The sequence below is a fragment of the Carica papaya genome, chromosome 5 (genome assembly GCF_054855325.1).
Source record: "Carica papaya isolate Zhongbai chromosome 5, ASM5485532v1, whole genome shotgun sequence".
Classification (NCBI taxonomy): domain Eukaryota; kingdom Viridiplantae; phylum Streptophyta; class Magnoliopsida; order Brassicales; family Caricaceae; genus Carica; species Carica papaya.
In genome coordinates, this window is record NC_142313.1 from 33942260 (window position 1) to 33958123 (window position 15864).

The 15864-nt window shown below is 37.5% G+C and overlaps 1 protein-coding gene across 12 annotated transcripts in view; it reads right to left on the reverse strand.

The window, feature by feature from the left end:
• The window catches only part of MEE44 (Nucleotidyltransferase family protein), a 40267-nt gene extending 24608 nt beyond the window's left edge, over positions 1-15659 (reverse strand). For 6 of the 12 annotated variants that reach the window (XR_015819234.1, XR_015819237.1, XM_088220287.1 and 3 more), the window contains exons 1-4: positions 14579-15659; positions 2280-2870; positions 2049-2165; positions 21-1970 (exon numbers count right to left, since the gene is read on the reverse strand). Coding sequence is in view for 5 of the 12 variants with exons in the window: in XM_088220287.1 (XP_088076413.1) it covers positions 21-1970; positions 2049-2165; positions 2280-2870; positions 14579-15460 (3540 nt within the window). In the remaining 7 variants the exon portion in view is untranslated. The remainder of the gene's footprint in view (positions 1-20; positions 1971-2048; positions 2166-2279; positions 2871-14578) is intronic. The other 6 variants (XR_015819231.1, XR_015819232.1, XR_015819233.1 and 3 more) reach the window with 2 other exon arrangements.
• Between the last annotated feature and the right edge of the window lie 205 nt (positions 15660-15864).

The window sequence follows — 15864 nt, forward strand, 5'->3', positions numbered from 1 at the left end:
TATATATATGTTAAACCTACATGTTCCTGATCACGAGCTAGCTGGGACATTGCAATCAGACGATCCTGCAGCAATGCCCCGGGGAGAGGTTGAATCATTTGACAAGCTGAGAGACTTTTGTTTCTCCAAGAAGGCCAAACAACTTCAGCACCATCCATTCTTAAACAAGCTTCCTCTAAGTTAGTTCCATCATGATACCAACCTCTCACACCCCAATGTCTTGGGCTAGAGCTACCAGACCTAACAGTTGGAAAGCCCCTCTTCTTTCCAGAGTCGCTCACAGGAGAGGGTGGAGGTGGCCGTGGAGCACGCGGAACACATAGCACTACAGGTGATGGCGGCCGCTTTATCCGAGGTTGCTCGCGCCTAGTAGGGGGAACACACGGGCTTTTAAGATCAAAACCATGCTTAAATTCAGACCTTGGTCTTTCCCTTGAAATATTAGGAATGATGATAGGACGCAAGACGGGATAAGAAAGTGAATCTCCTGTATTTCCTTCAACATCAGCAGATAAACTCGCGAGAGATCCAGAAATCTCCTCGTCAGCTGCTGCTTCATTCGTAGTTGATGAAGAATGCAACACTTTGCCAGGTACTTCATTTCCTGAAACAACATAACCAAGTGGCTGGTGTCCAGGGCCCAAAGGATCAAAAGGAGAACAGAATGAAGCAGCAGTTGGAGAAGTCAAACCAGTTGTACTATAAGAAGAAGGGAATGCAACCATGTCATCAATTGCCCTATTCATATCCGCTTCATGCCAAGCCCATGAACTATCATCAGAACTAAGTGAAGGAGGGCGCGAGAAGCCTGTCCCGAGATGATCAGAAGGGTTCCAATACATCACGCCACCACCAAAGTATTGATTATAATCCATCCCAGAAACTGCATGCACCTCAAATTCTTCCTCTGATATCCAGTGACTGTCGCATTCATCCCCAACATCCTGAGTGTTTGGCAGCTCAGACAAATCTTTGAAATCCCGAGAATACTTGTGTTCATCATCAGTGGTTTTGGCACTAAATGGCACACTCTGACTGGCAAGGTTCTGCTGAAAAGAAGACTGCCTCCTGGTGATGAATCCAGAATCATAATTACAGGTCAACAATGCTGCTAATCCACATGAACTTCGAACCATAGGGGGCCAATCCAAACTCATTGGCATTGGTCGAGACAGGGTCGGGTTGCACCCACCTTCAACAGTAGTATTTCTTGTCTTACCCATTGCAGATATAAAAGGTTGGCGAACAGGACTACGCCAATTATGACCAACATCTAAATGTAATCTGTCAGTGGCAGCTGGAAGATGTGAATTAACAGATGGAAAATAAAAAGGAGCTACACTGGGCCATTCATATGAGAAACACTCTGAAGAGGTTGGAGGGCTAGCAGCATAACAACTTTTTTTCTCTTGTTTCTTAGTCAAAGAAGATTCTCTTCTTCCATCAAAAGCCCTAGCTGGTTTGTGAGGCAAAATATCTTTTGCCTCAGACTCATTTGCATGAAAAGAAGTCTGAGACTTCATGCTTTCACTGCTGAGAAGACCATCAAGCCGTGTTGCAGGAAAAATAGGATTATTTGCATCATGTTTTACTTCACAGCTCAAAGCTTCTACTTGAGAAGATGGAGTTTGATTCTCAATTTTACCCAAGGACTGTTTACACTCTGCAACTGTATGACAAACACCTTCAGTACACCTTAGTAAGATATTATCCAGGGTACTTCGGGCATTGATGTCCTTCCCACAAAGCAGATTAGGAGGACTATAGGGATTTGAGTTATCAAATGCACATTCAAACTTCAGTTTCTCATCTTGGAAAATAACAGAGGAAGGAGAATCTGGTCTAACTGATATTTCGGAGTTTTCCACCTCATTTGGAATCTTTAAGCTTGAGTTCTTTTTATTCTTGTCCTTCTTACTCTTCCTTGCAGTAGTTCTTCCTTTTCCAACAACCATTCCTTGGCCACGTTCCTGATACAAGCTAGAAGTCATAAACAATTTGAATTATAAAGAACTATTATGCTCTATCCAAAAAGAAACACAAGTAACCATTTCCAAGGGAGACAAGGTCTCTACACAAGTGTCCTTCCCGAAAGATATACAAGGCACTCCTTTGGACTCCATCAAATCTACCTTCTTGGCATAATCCCGAACAGAATGATTATCCTGGAATATCATTTGCAACAATTAAAACCATTTCAAAGAATTACCCATAGAGTTCTCAACATGCAGATATGAAGATAAAAATTGTTATATAAAATCTTACTAGAGAAAAAGTACCTTGTGAAGTTTGTTTGACGAGTGCCCATCCAAGCTCAACTTTGGGACAGGGGTTTGCCTTTTCAGGTTACTAGACCTGCTTTTTTTTTTACGACCAGAAGAACCAAGCTTTTCTTTGGATTTATTAGGTAAAGGCTTACAATTTGGAAGAGGCTTAGAATTCCCTTCTTCAAGTTCTTGTTTTATACAATCAAGTGAAATAACCATAAGAAATCCTCGCAATTTTCTTAATATACAATCAGATATGTTACTGACAGAATCTAATGAACTAAAAAATACCTTTCCTAAATCACATTCAATATGCTGATACGTTACAATCAAACTAACAATATCCTGAAGCACATGTAAGCCATTAAAGGCATCAGTTAAGGAACTAAGTTTCCTGGAAAGAGATGCTGGTCTAATAGCAAAGCCAAATTCTATGTCAGCTGAAAACGTTGATACTGTCCCTTTGGATGATTCAGCTGAAAATGTTGATACTGTCCTTTTGGATGATTCAAGATAGTTTAACCCCAAGCGTTCCCCTCTTGCACTGAAAAGCCACCTTCCATCCTCTGGCACAGAGTTTGTTCCCCTCAGGATCTCAAGTGTCTGATTCTCAGAAAAAAAAAAAAAAAAAAAAAAATGGAATCTCAAATGTTTGATATATTGTAACAATCAAATGTCAGACCACATTATTTGTAGAAGACATTCAAATTTTACTATTTAAATTTAAATGAAAGCCTCTCTAGCTCTGTTGCACAACTTCCAACGACAAACTGAAAACATTCTTTCTTTTAACTACATAATAAAGAACAAATTTGGATCAAGAAGTCATTCTTAAAATTTCTTGAGTCAATAGTGAATTCAATTCAATATTCAAATGTTCAGGAAAAGTTCCACATTCAAACACCGTTTGAATTTACTAAAAATCCAAGGAATAGCTATATATAGCGTCATCAAGAGCAAACTAGTAAAGATGAATCAAGTGCATGTACGATCCCTAAATCCCCATGAGAGTAGGAATAAGCAAAAACTACCAATTTTGAATGTTGTAAGAATCAGGGAGCCAAAACTAGAAGAATCAAGCTTGAGCTCGATAATAGTTCCTTTCTCGTACATCTTGCCGCTATGATATTTTCTCTTAAATTAGGAACTAGGATTTTTTTGAAGTGAAAAGTAGTAGAGTAGAATTAGTATAAGCACCAGAGGTGCAAAAAGAACATGTATAATTATTTACAACTTAGTCCTCCGTACCAAAAATCTTCCTAAAGACTCAAAATATACCAGAGGATGACCCGTAAGCAAAAACTTTAGGGTACTAAGATATTAGGAACTAGGATTAGGCCAGCTTTCCTTTCGTAAGTCAAGGTCAAGGGAAATCAGGAATTCAAGTAGCCTTATGCCTAGCGAAAACAAGTTCTTGCTTTACAGTTTTCATTTTCAAAAAAATAAATAAAAGTATAACAATGTATAAGAGCTACGGCACCAAGAGGGTGCAATCCATGCACAAAAAGTATTTACGCCTCAGAAATAATGTCTATCACGTGTCCAAAATCTTCCACACAATACATGTCATGCTTTAAGAAAATAGAGTCAAAATAATGAAACCATCTATTCCTAATTTTAGACATATCATCCTCCACCCTATCAAAAACCCTTCTATTTCTCTCTTTCACACCACCCAAATAATAGTCAAAGAAATAAGTTTAATATATTTTTTCTGTTTACAAAAACCTCCACACGCCTATAACTCATCCCTCACCGAGCTCACCCCAACCCAACAAACGCCCAGAAGACTATTTTTTTTAAATAAAAAAAAAGTATTATTATGCACAAGATAGCGAAGGAGTACCATCCATATACAAAATAGTTACATGTCAATCAAGTGATCCATGACAACACCAAAGTCATCCAAATCTTTGATATCATAACCCAATAAAATAGAGTCAAATGTATGAATCCATCTACCTCTAATTCTTACAAAATTAGTCTCTATACTCTCAAAACCTCTCTCATTTATTTCCTTTCACACTACCCAAAATATAGTAAGTGGAACAAGGAATAAATGATTTTTTTTTTTACAAAAGTCAACCCACGCCCACAGTTCATTACTCACACTATCAGCCATAACCAATTTAACCCAAACAGCCCAAAAACAGAGATCCATATGCTGTATGTCACAGGGCAAGATAATAATAAATGGTTCTATATTTCCTCAGCAGCACGGCATAAGTAGCATCTATTAATCAGAACATTCCCGTTCCTTTTTAGCATGTCCAAAGTCAAAATACATTCATTGGCCGCTTCTCACGCAAAAAAAGTCATTCTAGGAGAGGATTTAGACTTCCATATCTGCTTATAAGGAGCTGACTTACTGCACCTGTTATCATTCTTAGTTAGAAAGCTATACAAGGATTTCACCAAGAACCCTTTCTTCTCATCCAGCTTTCAAAGTCTTTTATCTCTTTCATTGTTCAATTTCATTTCATTCAGGCACGATAACAGGTCGCTATACTCATCTATTTCTCAATCTTGTAGACTTCCCTTCACCCTCACATCCCACACCCTTCCCTCCCCCACAATCTCATACATCTCCTCCACCTTGGCATCCTTGTTGCAAGCAATATCAAAAATTCTTTTAAATCTGTCCTTTAAGCTGAAGTTCCCCACCCATTCATCATGTCAAAACCAAGCCCCATCTCCCCTGCCAACCCGCCAGCCCACACAACCCTTGATAAAGTGGCTGTCATCCCAAATTTTCCTCCAAATGCTCAACCCGTGAGACTTAAATTTACCTCTTCTCCTACTCTCCCTTTCCTAATCACCCCATCTAGCATGCACCTTCCACCAAAGTTTCGCCTCCTCCCCAAGAGACCTCCACAACCACTTCCCATGGAAGGCTCGATTTAAATCCACAATTGACTTTAAACCGAGCCCCCCTCCATAATCGGTTTTTTAACCTCCTCCCACCTAATCAAATGATATTTCCTATTAACTTTCTCATCACCCCAAAGGAATCTACATTAGATACTTTCAAGTCCTTTTACTATACTGGCCAGAATTGTTAAGATGGAAAGGTAGTAAATCGGTAAATTAACAAATATACTCTTAATCAAAGTGAGTTTACCCGTTTTAGATAGGAAATTCCTCTTCCACTCCGCCAACCTCTTTTCAAATATCTCAATAATAGACTCTCGTGCTCTCACATCTTTATATTTGACCCCGAGTGGGAGACCTACGTACTTTATAGTAGATTAGTGACTTTACAATCCAATACCATGGTCAATCAAGCTTCATCACTTCTATCACCAATCTGCACCATTTCCGTCTTTTTCAAATTGATTCTAAGACTGGAAACCATTTGAAAGCAAAGTTGGATGCATCTCAAGTGTAAAATGGCATTAACATTCGGTTCACAAAAAATTAAAGTATTAGCCGCAAAAAATAGGTGAGAAACTCTCATATTTTCCTTCCCAATCTCAACATCCATTCTTTTCGACAATTCAAGTCCCCCACTCTCTCCATCAATCTACTAAACGCCTCCATAACGATAAGGAAAAGTAGTGGTGACAAAGATCCTCTCGGCAAAGGACTCTAGAAGTCTTGAAAAAGGTTCATGGTCCCCCATTAACAATGACCACAAAGGAAGTAAAAGAAATACATTTTCTAATCCACTTTCTCCATTTACACCCAAATCTCATCCTACCAAGAATATAGTCCACATGATCGTACGCCTTCTCCATATCAGTTTTGTATATAAGTCCTTGTTTTTTCTGCCCCACTAAATCATCCGCCACTTCATTGGAAATCATCACTACATCGAGGATTTGTCTCTCTTCAACAAAAGCATTCTGATTTTCACCAATCACTTCCCCAAGACCTCTAGATAATCTTTTTGCAAGCATCTTGGATATCAATTTATAAATACTCCCCACCAAACTAATTAGTATAAAGTCTTTTATTTCTTTAGCACCCACCACCTTAGGAATAAGCACTAAAAAAGTTGAGTTGATGGAGTTAACAAAAGTCCCCGACCTATGGAAATCATGGAACACAGCCATCACATCACTCTTTATCACATCCCAAAACACTTGGTAAAACTTCATATTGAAACCATCGGGCCCCGGCGCTTTTCTCCCCATTACATTCATCCAAGCAGGTTTTAATTTTCTCTTCCGTGAATGGCATCTCCAACCCATCCCTGCTAACATCACTTAACATCTTAAAATTCAGGTTATCAAGATTAAGCCTTTGAACCATGTCTTCCGTGTACAGATTCTGAAAAAATAGTTTTGCCCTTTGTCCCATCTCCTCATTACCACTAACAGTTTCCCCATTCCAGCACAGCTCATCCACATAATTGTTTTTCCTTCAATAATTGGCCAAACAATGGAAAAAATTAGTGTTTCTATTCCCCTCATTTAGCCATTTCTCTCTAGCTTTTTGTTTCCAAGAAATCGCCTCCAAGTTCATTATGGACGCCGCTTCCTTTTTAATTTAGACCTTCCCTACTCACATAACAGCCCCCCATCTCCCTGCTACCTAAGTCAGCCAACTCCACAAAATTCTCCTTGATAACCACAAAATTCTCCTTGATAACCCTCTCCAATCTGCCCTCCTCCTCCCTAGCCCATCTCTTAATTTTTGTTTTCAGGTATTTTAGCTTTAAGGCAAAAATAAAAGTACCAGTGCCCTCAACAACAGCCTCTTGCCAGCAGTTCTCCACCATAGGCCTCAACCCCTCCACTTTGAGCCACTTGTTATCAAGTCTAAATGAAGTAGGGCCCCAAATAATACCTTCAGGCACAAGGCATGTTGGGAAATGATCAGAGATTGGTCGAGATAAAACTTTTTGACTCAAATCTGCAAGCTGCATTAACAAACCATTAGAGATAAAGAAATGGTCAATTCTTGACCAAGATGGGTTATCCCTCGAGTTAGACCACGTCCATCTGCCTCCCCCAAGCGGAAGGTCCACCAACTCCAAATTATCCACCATCTCCCTGAACTCCTCCACCTCCTCACATCTGGTTCCTCCTCCCGATGTCTCATGCAAATGGAGTACCATATTAAAATCACCCAGTTTTCACCCCATTTCATTTTATAGCTTTGCAATTCCTCCCACACATATTCCTTTTCCTCTATGTTCCCTCTACAATATATGCTCGAAAAAGCCCATCTCTCCCCATCTCCTCAATTCTCAAACAAGCCCGAAAGAGACACTTTGCCCCTCTCTACCTCTCTGCAAATAAAGTTTTCTTTGTCCCATATAATAAGGATACCCCCAGCTGCCCCAACTGCCGGTAAGTACACTCAGTTCACCTTACTACCATTCCACAGGTTGCAGATTACCTACTTATTAATTTCCTCCATTTTGGTTTCTTGTAAGCAGACCAAATCTGGTTTCCATCTCTTCAAACAGCCCTTGATAATCCCTTATTTTTTTCCTTAATTAATTCCTCTCACATTTCATGAAATGATTTTCCCTATCATCACTATAGTTTACTAGACTTGCTTTCCTTCCCCCCTCCTGCTGAATTTTTACCCTCATAATTTAAAGACCACTCCAGTCTTTTAAATTCTCCATTACCCCCTTCTCCCTTTTTACTACTACTCTTTTTACCTTTTTTTCTCTCCCTTTTTACAGGTTATAGGTGACAGGACACCATAAAAAAAAATGATTGCAGGTCTCCGCCACTTGTTTACAGAAGTAGCACGCATTAGTCATCACTCTGCCCCTTTTCATTAAATTATCAATAGTTAAAACACATTCCCTCCTTGCCTCCCACGCAAAAAATAAATAAATAAATAAATAAATTCTTAGTGGCACTTGGGCTTTCCATATCTGCTTAAAAGGAAAATCTACAACCCCTGGTTCATTAGAACCTATCAAAATGTCATAAAAAGATTTTACCATACATTGACCATCTTTCTTTAGTTTCCACATCAACTTATCGCAATCCGAGCTTATGTGCACAGTAGAAAGCAATAGAAGCAAATCTTCATATTCTTTGATTTCCCAATCATTAAATTCTACTTAACCTCCACATTCCACACACCCCCCCCCCCCCACACCCTATTCCCACCCCCCGCCCCCGCGGAGCTCCTCCACCGCCAAAACCTCCCCCACCACCATATACTTGCTCTCAGCAATATCGAAAATCTGTTAAAATTGATCTTGAAGAATGTCATTCTCAATCCACTCATCAAACCAGAAGCGAATTCTATCTCCCCTTTCCCACCTCCCACTTGACATAATGAAAAAATTTACCATTTCCCATACTAATTGTCCTCCATAAACTCATACCATGAGGACGATCAGCAAAACACCCAAAATCCTTGTCCTCCAATCCTCCCCACCAAGCAACAAACACTCTCCTCCACATCCCCTCTCGCCCTTCCAGATGATGGTTCCCATTACCATGTCCTTGAGCCCCTATAAGGTAAATTGGGAGGATAGTTGGTTCGAAAATTTCCCATCAGCAAGTTGTTCACCTCGTCTCTACAACTTATCGCAAGCCCTCATTGCTACCATTTCCTCTTTTGTGAACTATTTTTAATGTTCCCCTTTTTGGAAAACATTTTTCTTTAAAAATCTTAAGAATCAGGAATCGGGTGACATGACTTATTTCATTCAACTACTTGATTCTGTTGTTTTTAATAATAACCATAACTGTAGAATCTGGTCTTTACAACCCTCAGGCATCTACAATTTCAGATCTTACTTTGCTTTCTTAACTCACAATCCAAGTTCCCAAAATGACATCATCAGTAGAAGTTTTTGTACTGTCTTATTCCCCTTTAAGTTTAAGTGTTGTTTGAACTGCGGTTTTGAGTAACATGAACAGTAATGATTTGATCCAAGCTCAATGGTCAAATTATGCTTCAACTCCTGGGGTTCGTGTTATGTGCTTTAGAGCTGCAGAGACTCATAACCATCTGATTCTGCATTATGATATGCCCTGAGGAATATGATGCCGGTTGTTTGACTTGAATGGAGGTAGCAATTGTGGATCGATGGTCAAATTATGCTTTAACCCCTAGGGTTCATGTTAAGTGCCTTAGAGCTGCAGAAACTCATAACCATCTGATTCTGCATTATGATATGTCCTGAGGAATATGATGCCAGTTGTTTGACTTGAATGGAGGTGGCAGTTACAGATCGAAGGTCGATGCGAGACACGACTGTGAAAAAGTACTGGATTGCGAGACATGGTTTCAGGTGGAGTTTTGTGGCAAGGCTCCTGGAGTCCGTCGATTAGGGCCTTCTGAAGTTATTGGTAGAGGCAGTGTCGACCATCTCCCGTTGGCAACTGTGAGTGGACTAGCAGCAGTTTCGACTGCTTAGGCTTTAGGATTTTTCTCCTTTGTTTTGGGTGATTTTCAATTTTTTTCTATTCTTTTCCAACCACATACACTAGTTTCGATGGATAATTCAAGCATTTTGGTAGCTCAGCAAAGTCTTGTTTTTATTCATCATGGTACTGCAGTGATCCAGTTTTGTGCAATGTAGTTCCTATGATGTTTACACATATTTTTCTAGGTCAACCTTTGTTGTATGGTCAAAATGCTCAACATGAAGAGACTACTAATACTAATCATTTTATCCTAGACATAAAGGATGTAGTTTTAAAACATTTCGTACTCAACAATTAAGTGTTTCCATTATGTTTGCTATTTAAGAGAATGATTATGCACAGCATTTGTTAAATTTCCTTAAGGATGCTCGAAGAGCAAGGTTCTACATCAGTCGTCACTTCAAAATTCATGGATAAGTTTCCTCCGGCCAAGGAAGAATGATGCAAAATGGGTTACATGCCTAAATAAATTAGAAATTACAATTTTTAAAATGTAAAACTACTATATTAGTTAGGAGCCTATTCTTGTGGTTTTAGTAATTTTAGAATTTTATTCTTATTAATATCTAGCTTTTCTATTTGTTTAATATTTTCTATTTATATTATAATTAGTATTCCTAATATTATTAGTATTAGTTTCCTTTCTTGTTAAGAGTAGTACTCTAAATTAGTTTTGGTATTTCTTAATTTAGTTGGGAAAGACTTATTTAGCATTTTATAAATATGATTGTAACTCTTGAGGGGATTCATTCAGGTATTTCCTAATAGATTATGAGAGTTCCTCAATTTTCTAGTTGTATGATGCAATCAAAACCTTAAGTGTAATGCTTAAGACTTCTTAGATGTGTTGTCTAAGAAATCCCCTATGTGTAATATCTAGATTTTTATCCTCAAATCTATAATCGGATAAATCAACCTTAATTGTCCTACATTAATTATCCTAAGGCAACTGCAATATATTGAACCTTAATGAACGATGGTACCAAGGATGAAAAATATGGTTTTGATGAGGTTACTTACATTGAAACTTACCACCAATCTATGTAAATTAGGGTAAAACATGTTATGAATTTTTTCTGTCAAAGACTTCATGTTCTAATTTTTACCTTTTTAAATTGGTTTTTTTGTTTTATTTTTTAAAAGATAAAAATTGGTTTTTTTAAGACTTTTTGTTACAAGGAATTCTCCTTAGTCTTTTTTAAAATGAGAAGAAATTCTACAGATTGTGAAACTGCTTATATTTCAAAATTCTTATCTTTAAAATTCTACTCTATTTCCTTTTTGGCTAGGTTTTTCTTTCTAACTTTAATTTAACTATCTTTAATATTTCAAAAATAATTCAACCATCTTTAAGACTCTAGCCTCTACATAAAAAGAAAACCTCAGCTTTGTAGTATTAACTTTCATATATAATAAAATTTGAACAGAAACCTATCAAATATTAATCGATAGCAACACATGTCAACCCAATACTCCGCAGAATCTTTTAAATACAAATACAAATGCCAATCAATACTCAACTCAATTTTATTAATTAGAATTTAAATCTAAAATAAAATAATCTAATTTTAAATATATATATTTATTAGAATTTATATCTAAAAGAAAATACTTGATCTAATTTTTTAACAGATTTTCTGATTATGAACAGCTGCAAATATTAATCATATTTTTTTATATTTTTAATTATCACCGCTTAGGTCTTTCAGTATTTTTTTAGAAAAAGAAAATATCATTAGTTAGAATTTCTACAATTTAAATCTAAAATAAAATACTAGTCTATTTTTTTCCACAAGTTTTATGATTATAGACAGCAATGAGTACTAATCACAGCTTCTTTTTTTTTTTTAAAGCAAAAGTGTAATATGTATTGCTATAAGCACCAACTGGTGCAGATCATGTACAATTATTTAGAGTTTAATCCTCCAAACAGAAAGTATTCCTAAACATTTGGACCATAATCGGAGGATGACCCAAAACCAAAAATTCTAGGGTCCTAAGCCATCTATTTTTCAGTACATCAAAACCCTTAATATCCTCAATTCCTTCAAAAGCTCTACAATTCCTAACTTTCCATACAACCCACAAAATACAAAGAGGAATAATGTCTGCCAAAAAACAGCAACTTTTCAAACTCTCCCAAGCCCCAATCTCCTCCCTTACCGATCCCGACATGACCCAGCTTAATTTTAATAATCTTTTAAACAAACTTTATTAGTTAGAATTTAAATCTAAAATGAAATACTCAATATCATTTTTTTTAAAAAAAATTGATTTTTTATCTAAACAGAAATATTAATTGAAAGATGAGAGAAAAGTACAACATCAAAGTACAAGAAATCCACTAAAACAAAGAAAAGAAAAGGAAAAACATTAAAACAACAATGCAATACAGGCCTTTTTTCGCATGGGAAGCTTGTAGAGAAAGTATATTGACCATAGATATGCTGATGAGGAGGTGCAGATGCATGGTTAACATGTGTTATATGTGCAAAATTAATGCAGAACCATGCAATCACTAACTGGTGTGGTGTCCGCTGATCTACAGTTTATGAACAATGATTTGTGGACTTTTGGGGATAAAATGGGCTATAGCAGGATCTGTGAAAGATGAATTGTGGGCATGGGCAGGGCTGTGTAAAAAGGAAAAAAACTTAATGCTTATTCCGATTTCGGTTATGTGGGCTGTGTGGAAAGAGAGAAATTCTAGAGCATTTGATGGGATTGGAAGGGATTTCAACATTATTAAGGATAAAAGGATTTATACCTTTGGTTTTTTGTTTTTGGGACATGATATTAAGGATTTAAATGATTTTGGGATGGTATTAGATCAATTGATTGAGATGCATATGCTTTGCAAATTGGCGGTAACCCCTTGGTACCGATGATATATACTATACTTTTATTTCAAAAAAAAAATACAGGTCTTGTGCTAGATAACTCTAAAATAACCATGAATCTTGGCCCACAAATCAGTAAAAGAAACCATCATGTTGCAAACACAGGTATCTATAAATTGCAACTGACCAACAATTTGTGATGGTATCCAGATAAAAAGTATCAAGAAGGAAATGAAGAGAAGGCTTTTCAAGCTTCTTATGTAAGTCAAGAATAAGCTATTCTGAAAACACAAAACTTAATCATATTTGGAAAGGTTTATTGGAGAAAGAATTTAGGTAAACAGTTCACATGAGGATGAGAAAATAAATGCTTATTCTGTATTCACAAGCAATGATTCCTAGGTGGATATTGAAAGCCTTTCTATAGGTGAACAATAAAAATCATTGGATCTACATGGAACACCCAGCAACAAAGGGTGAAAAGGCTTATTTTGGTAATCCCTTAGATCATGGCGAACAAAAACTGGAGGATAAAAACATTTATTCCCAACCTCAGTAGAACTAATGCATGAAAAAGTAAGACATGATTCTTTACATTTAAGCTCACTTGAGACTTTTATTTTCATAAGGGCAGCATTTCACCAAAATTCTTTGCCTTTCCTCAAAGTTCCATTAGTAAGAATTCTTTTCCCAGGCAAGCAGCACAAATTGAAGAGACCAACTAGTCACCCACTTGATGCCCAACAAACCATGAGGCAAATCCTGTACCTTTCTTCCCTCCGGCACCACAAGAGGAAATGTTAGGAGATTCATTGTCACATGCACACATCAGGCACACGTCGTCAATAATGCATTCCCTCTTTCTCAAATCGTCCATGATAAGAATTCGGCCCCAACAAGCCTCCCAGACAAAAATGGTCACCCACAGAGATGTCTTGCGTTTCTAAATGAGCTTCTAAGGAAAATTGTCCAGCTCTCATAACAGCTAGAGAGGCCATTGTAACACGATTTGACTGAGAAGAAGCCATTCTTGCTAAGGTTCTATACCCAATACCTTCACTGTTGGCTCAAGCAAGCAAGAATTTTGGCAGGCAAGGAAGGTTAAAATACTCAATATTCAGCTAAGTCTGTAGGGTGTTCCGAGTTGAGTTATATTATCCTAATTTAGTTAGATTTCCTTTTAGGATTTATCTTAAAGTCAAAGCTGAGAGTAGGAGTGGAATTACTAAAATCTTTTATTTTTCTATGTACTTTCCTCTTGAGAAGCATATACATGCCCAATTTGTTCAGGGACTTTTCTCTCCTTGTCCATTCAATGAATGCATTATTTTTCAACCTATCCGCAGAGTATTTCAATCCCCTATTTCTGTCCCCTTAATTACCTTATCTTTTCCCTTTGTCAAACATACATTATATCATTATTTTCTTCAATATATTTTCCTGAACCTATTTTTCTTCAAGAACAAATCTATAATGGTTCTAATTCTTTTCCTTCTGATCAAAGTATGAGATTATAATTTGACAAGAGGCAAAAGTAGCTGCTGTTTCAGCATGTTAGCAACTTTTTTTTTTTGAAATAAAAGTGTGGAGTTGTATTGATGTTAGAGTGCCAAGGGGGCACAACCCATTTACAATGTATTTACAAGCATGTTAGCAACTTCATGTCAATCATTCTCGGATCTTTCAAACAAATAATTAATCTGAGAGAATTCGCACAACTAATGCAGTCCAGCCTCATGCTTCATGCCATAATTGCAGGGACTTGCCTGATGTAAATGCTACATGCCCTCAAGATATGGAAATTTATAGGTTATGTCAATGACAGATATCCTGCCTTATCTTGCTATGCTAACACATAAAGGAGGTACGCAAAGAGAAACCCAAAAGAAGGAAGATAGCAGTGAGACAAAGACAATAACCATAAACAATCGTTTCCCTACAAGACACAAGAGTATAACTAGATTATTTATAATAATTTCAAATTTTTATCGTTTTGCAACTTCACAGCTACAGATGAACAGAAGATTACTTTTAGATTATTTATAAATTCCAGAACAATTTATGTGCAGTAATAACTACTAAAATAACGTAGCTAAAGCAAAAGCTAATCAGAAAATACCAGGGATTTTGCTGCTTTCCCCAATACAGCATTCCATATCTTCTTCCTCGTCGCTGCACCCAAGTTTACCCACCAATTCAGACACCCCTTTTTCCTCCAATACACATTCGCAGCTGCCCCCGCCGCATTCAATTTCTCTTTCAACTTGACCCCTCTCTTCTTCCCGTTACTGCAATTTAGCCATGCCAACCTCAAGTTCACCTCTAACTTGTTGGCGATAAATGCCTCCATACTGTAATATCCTTTTGCTTTTAACCAATCTAACTCCACCCATTCCGATATCAATTCGCTGCTATCGCCCCTCAGAAAGGCCCCATTTGATACCTTATCCATCGTCTCAACAAACCGGTCCACATCTGCTACAAACTCTTCACTGACCGTCACTGAATCAAGGCAATTAACCGAACAAGAAGCCTCATCGATCTTTTCATCTTCTCTTGATCCAAACAGCCGAGTCGACTGAAAAATCCACTGCTCCGATACATTCGACTCGGAAACTCGAGATAGAAGCCCATGTGACTTCTTGAAACAAAGGCCCGGGAAATGTGGTGGTTCAGGCGACGGGAGGTCTGGCAGGATTATGAAACAACCATGGCCTTGCGTACGGATTTTGCCAAGCATTTGCATGAGCATTCGCGTGAACATGGAATCAACGGTGGTAAGATGGGCTTGGCGTTGATCGACCGAGAGAGAAGAGAACCATTTGAGGATGCCGGACCTAGGATTGGGATTAGAATTAGGGTTTGAAGAGGGGATATGAGAGTGATAGAGAGAGATGTGAGAGGTAAGGGAGTCAATGATTTGATTCTGAGCCATGAAGGAGTTGGTGAGAGATTTTGGTAATGGGTTGAGAGGGAAACTAGGGTTCGATTTTTTGGACATTTTTAAGCTTCTTTTGTCTTGCAAATTCGTTCACAGAGAAGGAAGAAGCATGAAAGGAAGAGTAGAATAGACAACCGTGGCGAGAGAAGTCTCCGTGAGGAAAATTCGGATGCTGTCTCGTAAAAGCATATTCTGAGTTCCCGTAGGTCTCCGGGAAGCGGCGGTCAGCTGGCTCCGCTTTTTTATAGGAATAAAATATTATATCCAAATTTTAAGTTATCTCAACTACAAAAATTTATTCACAATGAAATGGTTTTTTATCAATAATTTTTTGACACTTAATTTAATTTAATTATTGTAATCACAATTAATTTTTAGTTTACTGTACTAATAACTAATATAATATATTAATAAAAGATTCACTGATTTCATTCACACACTAAGCTTGCTACAAGTATACTTTC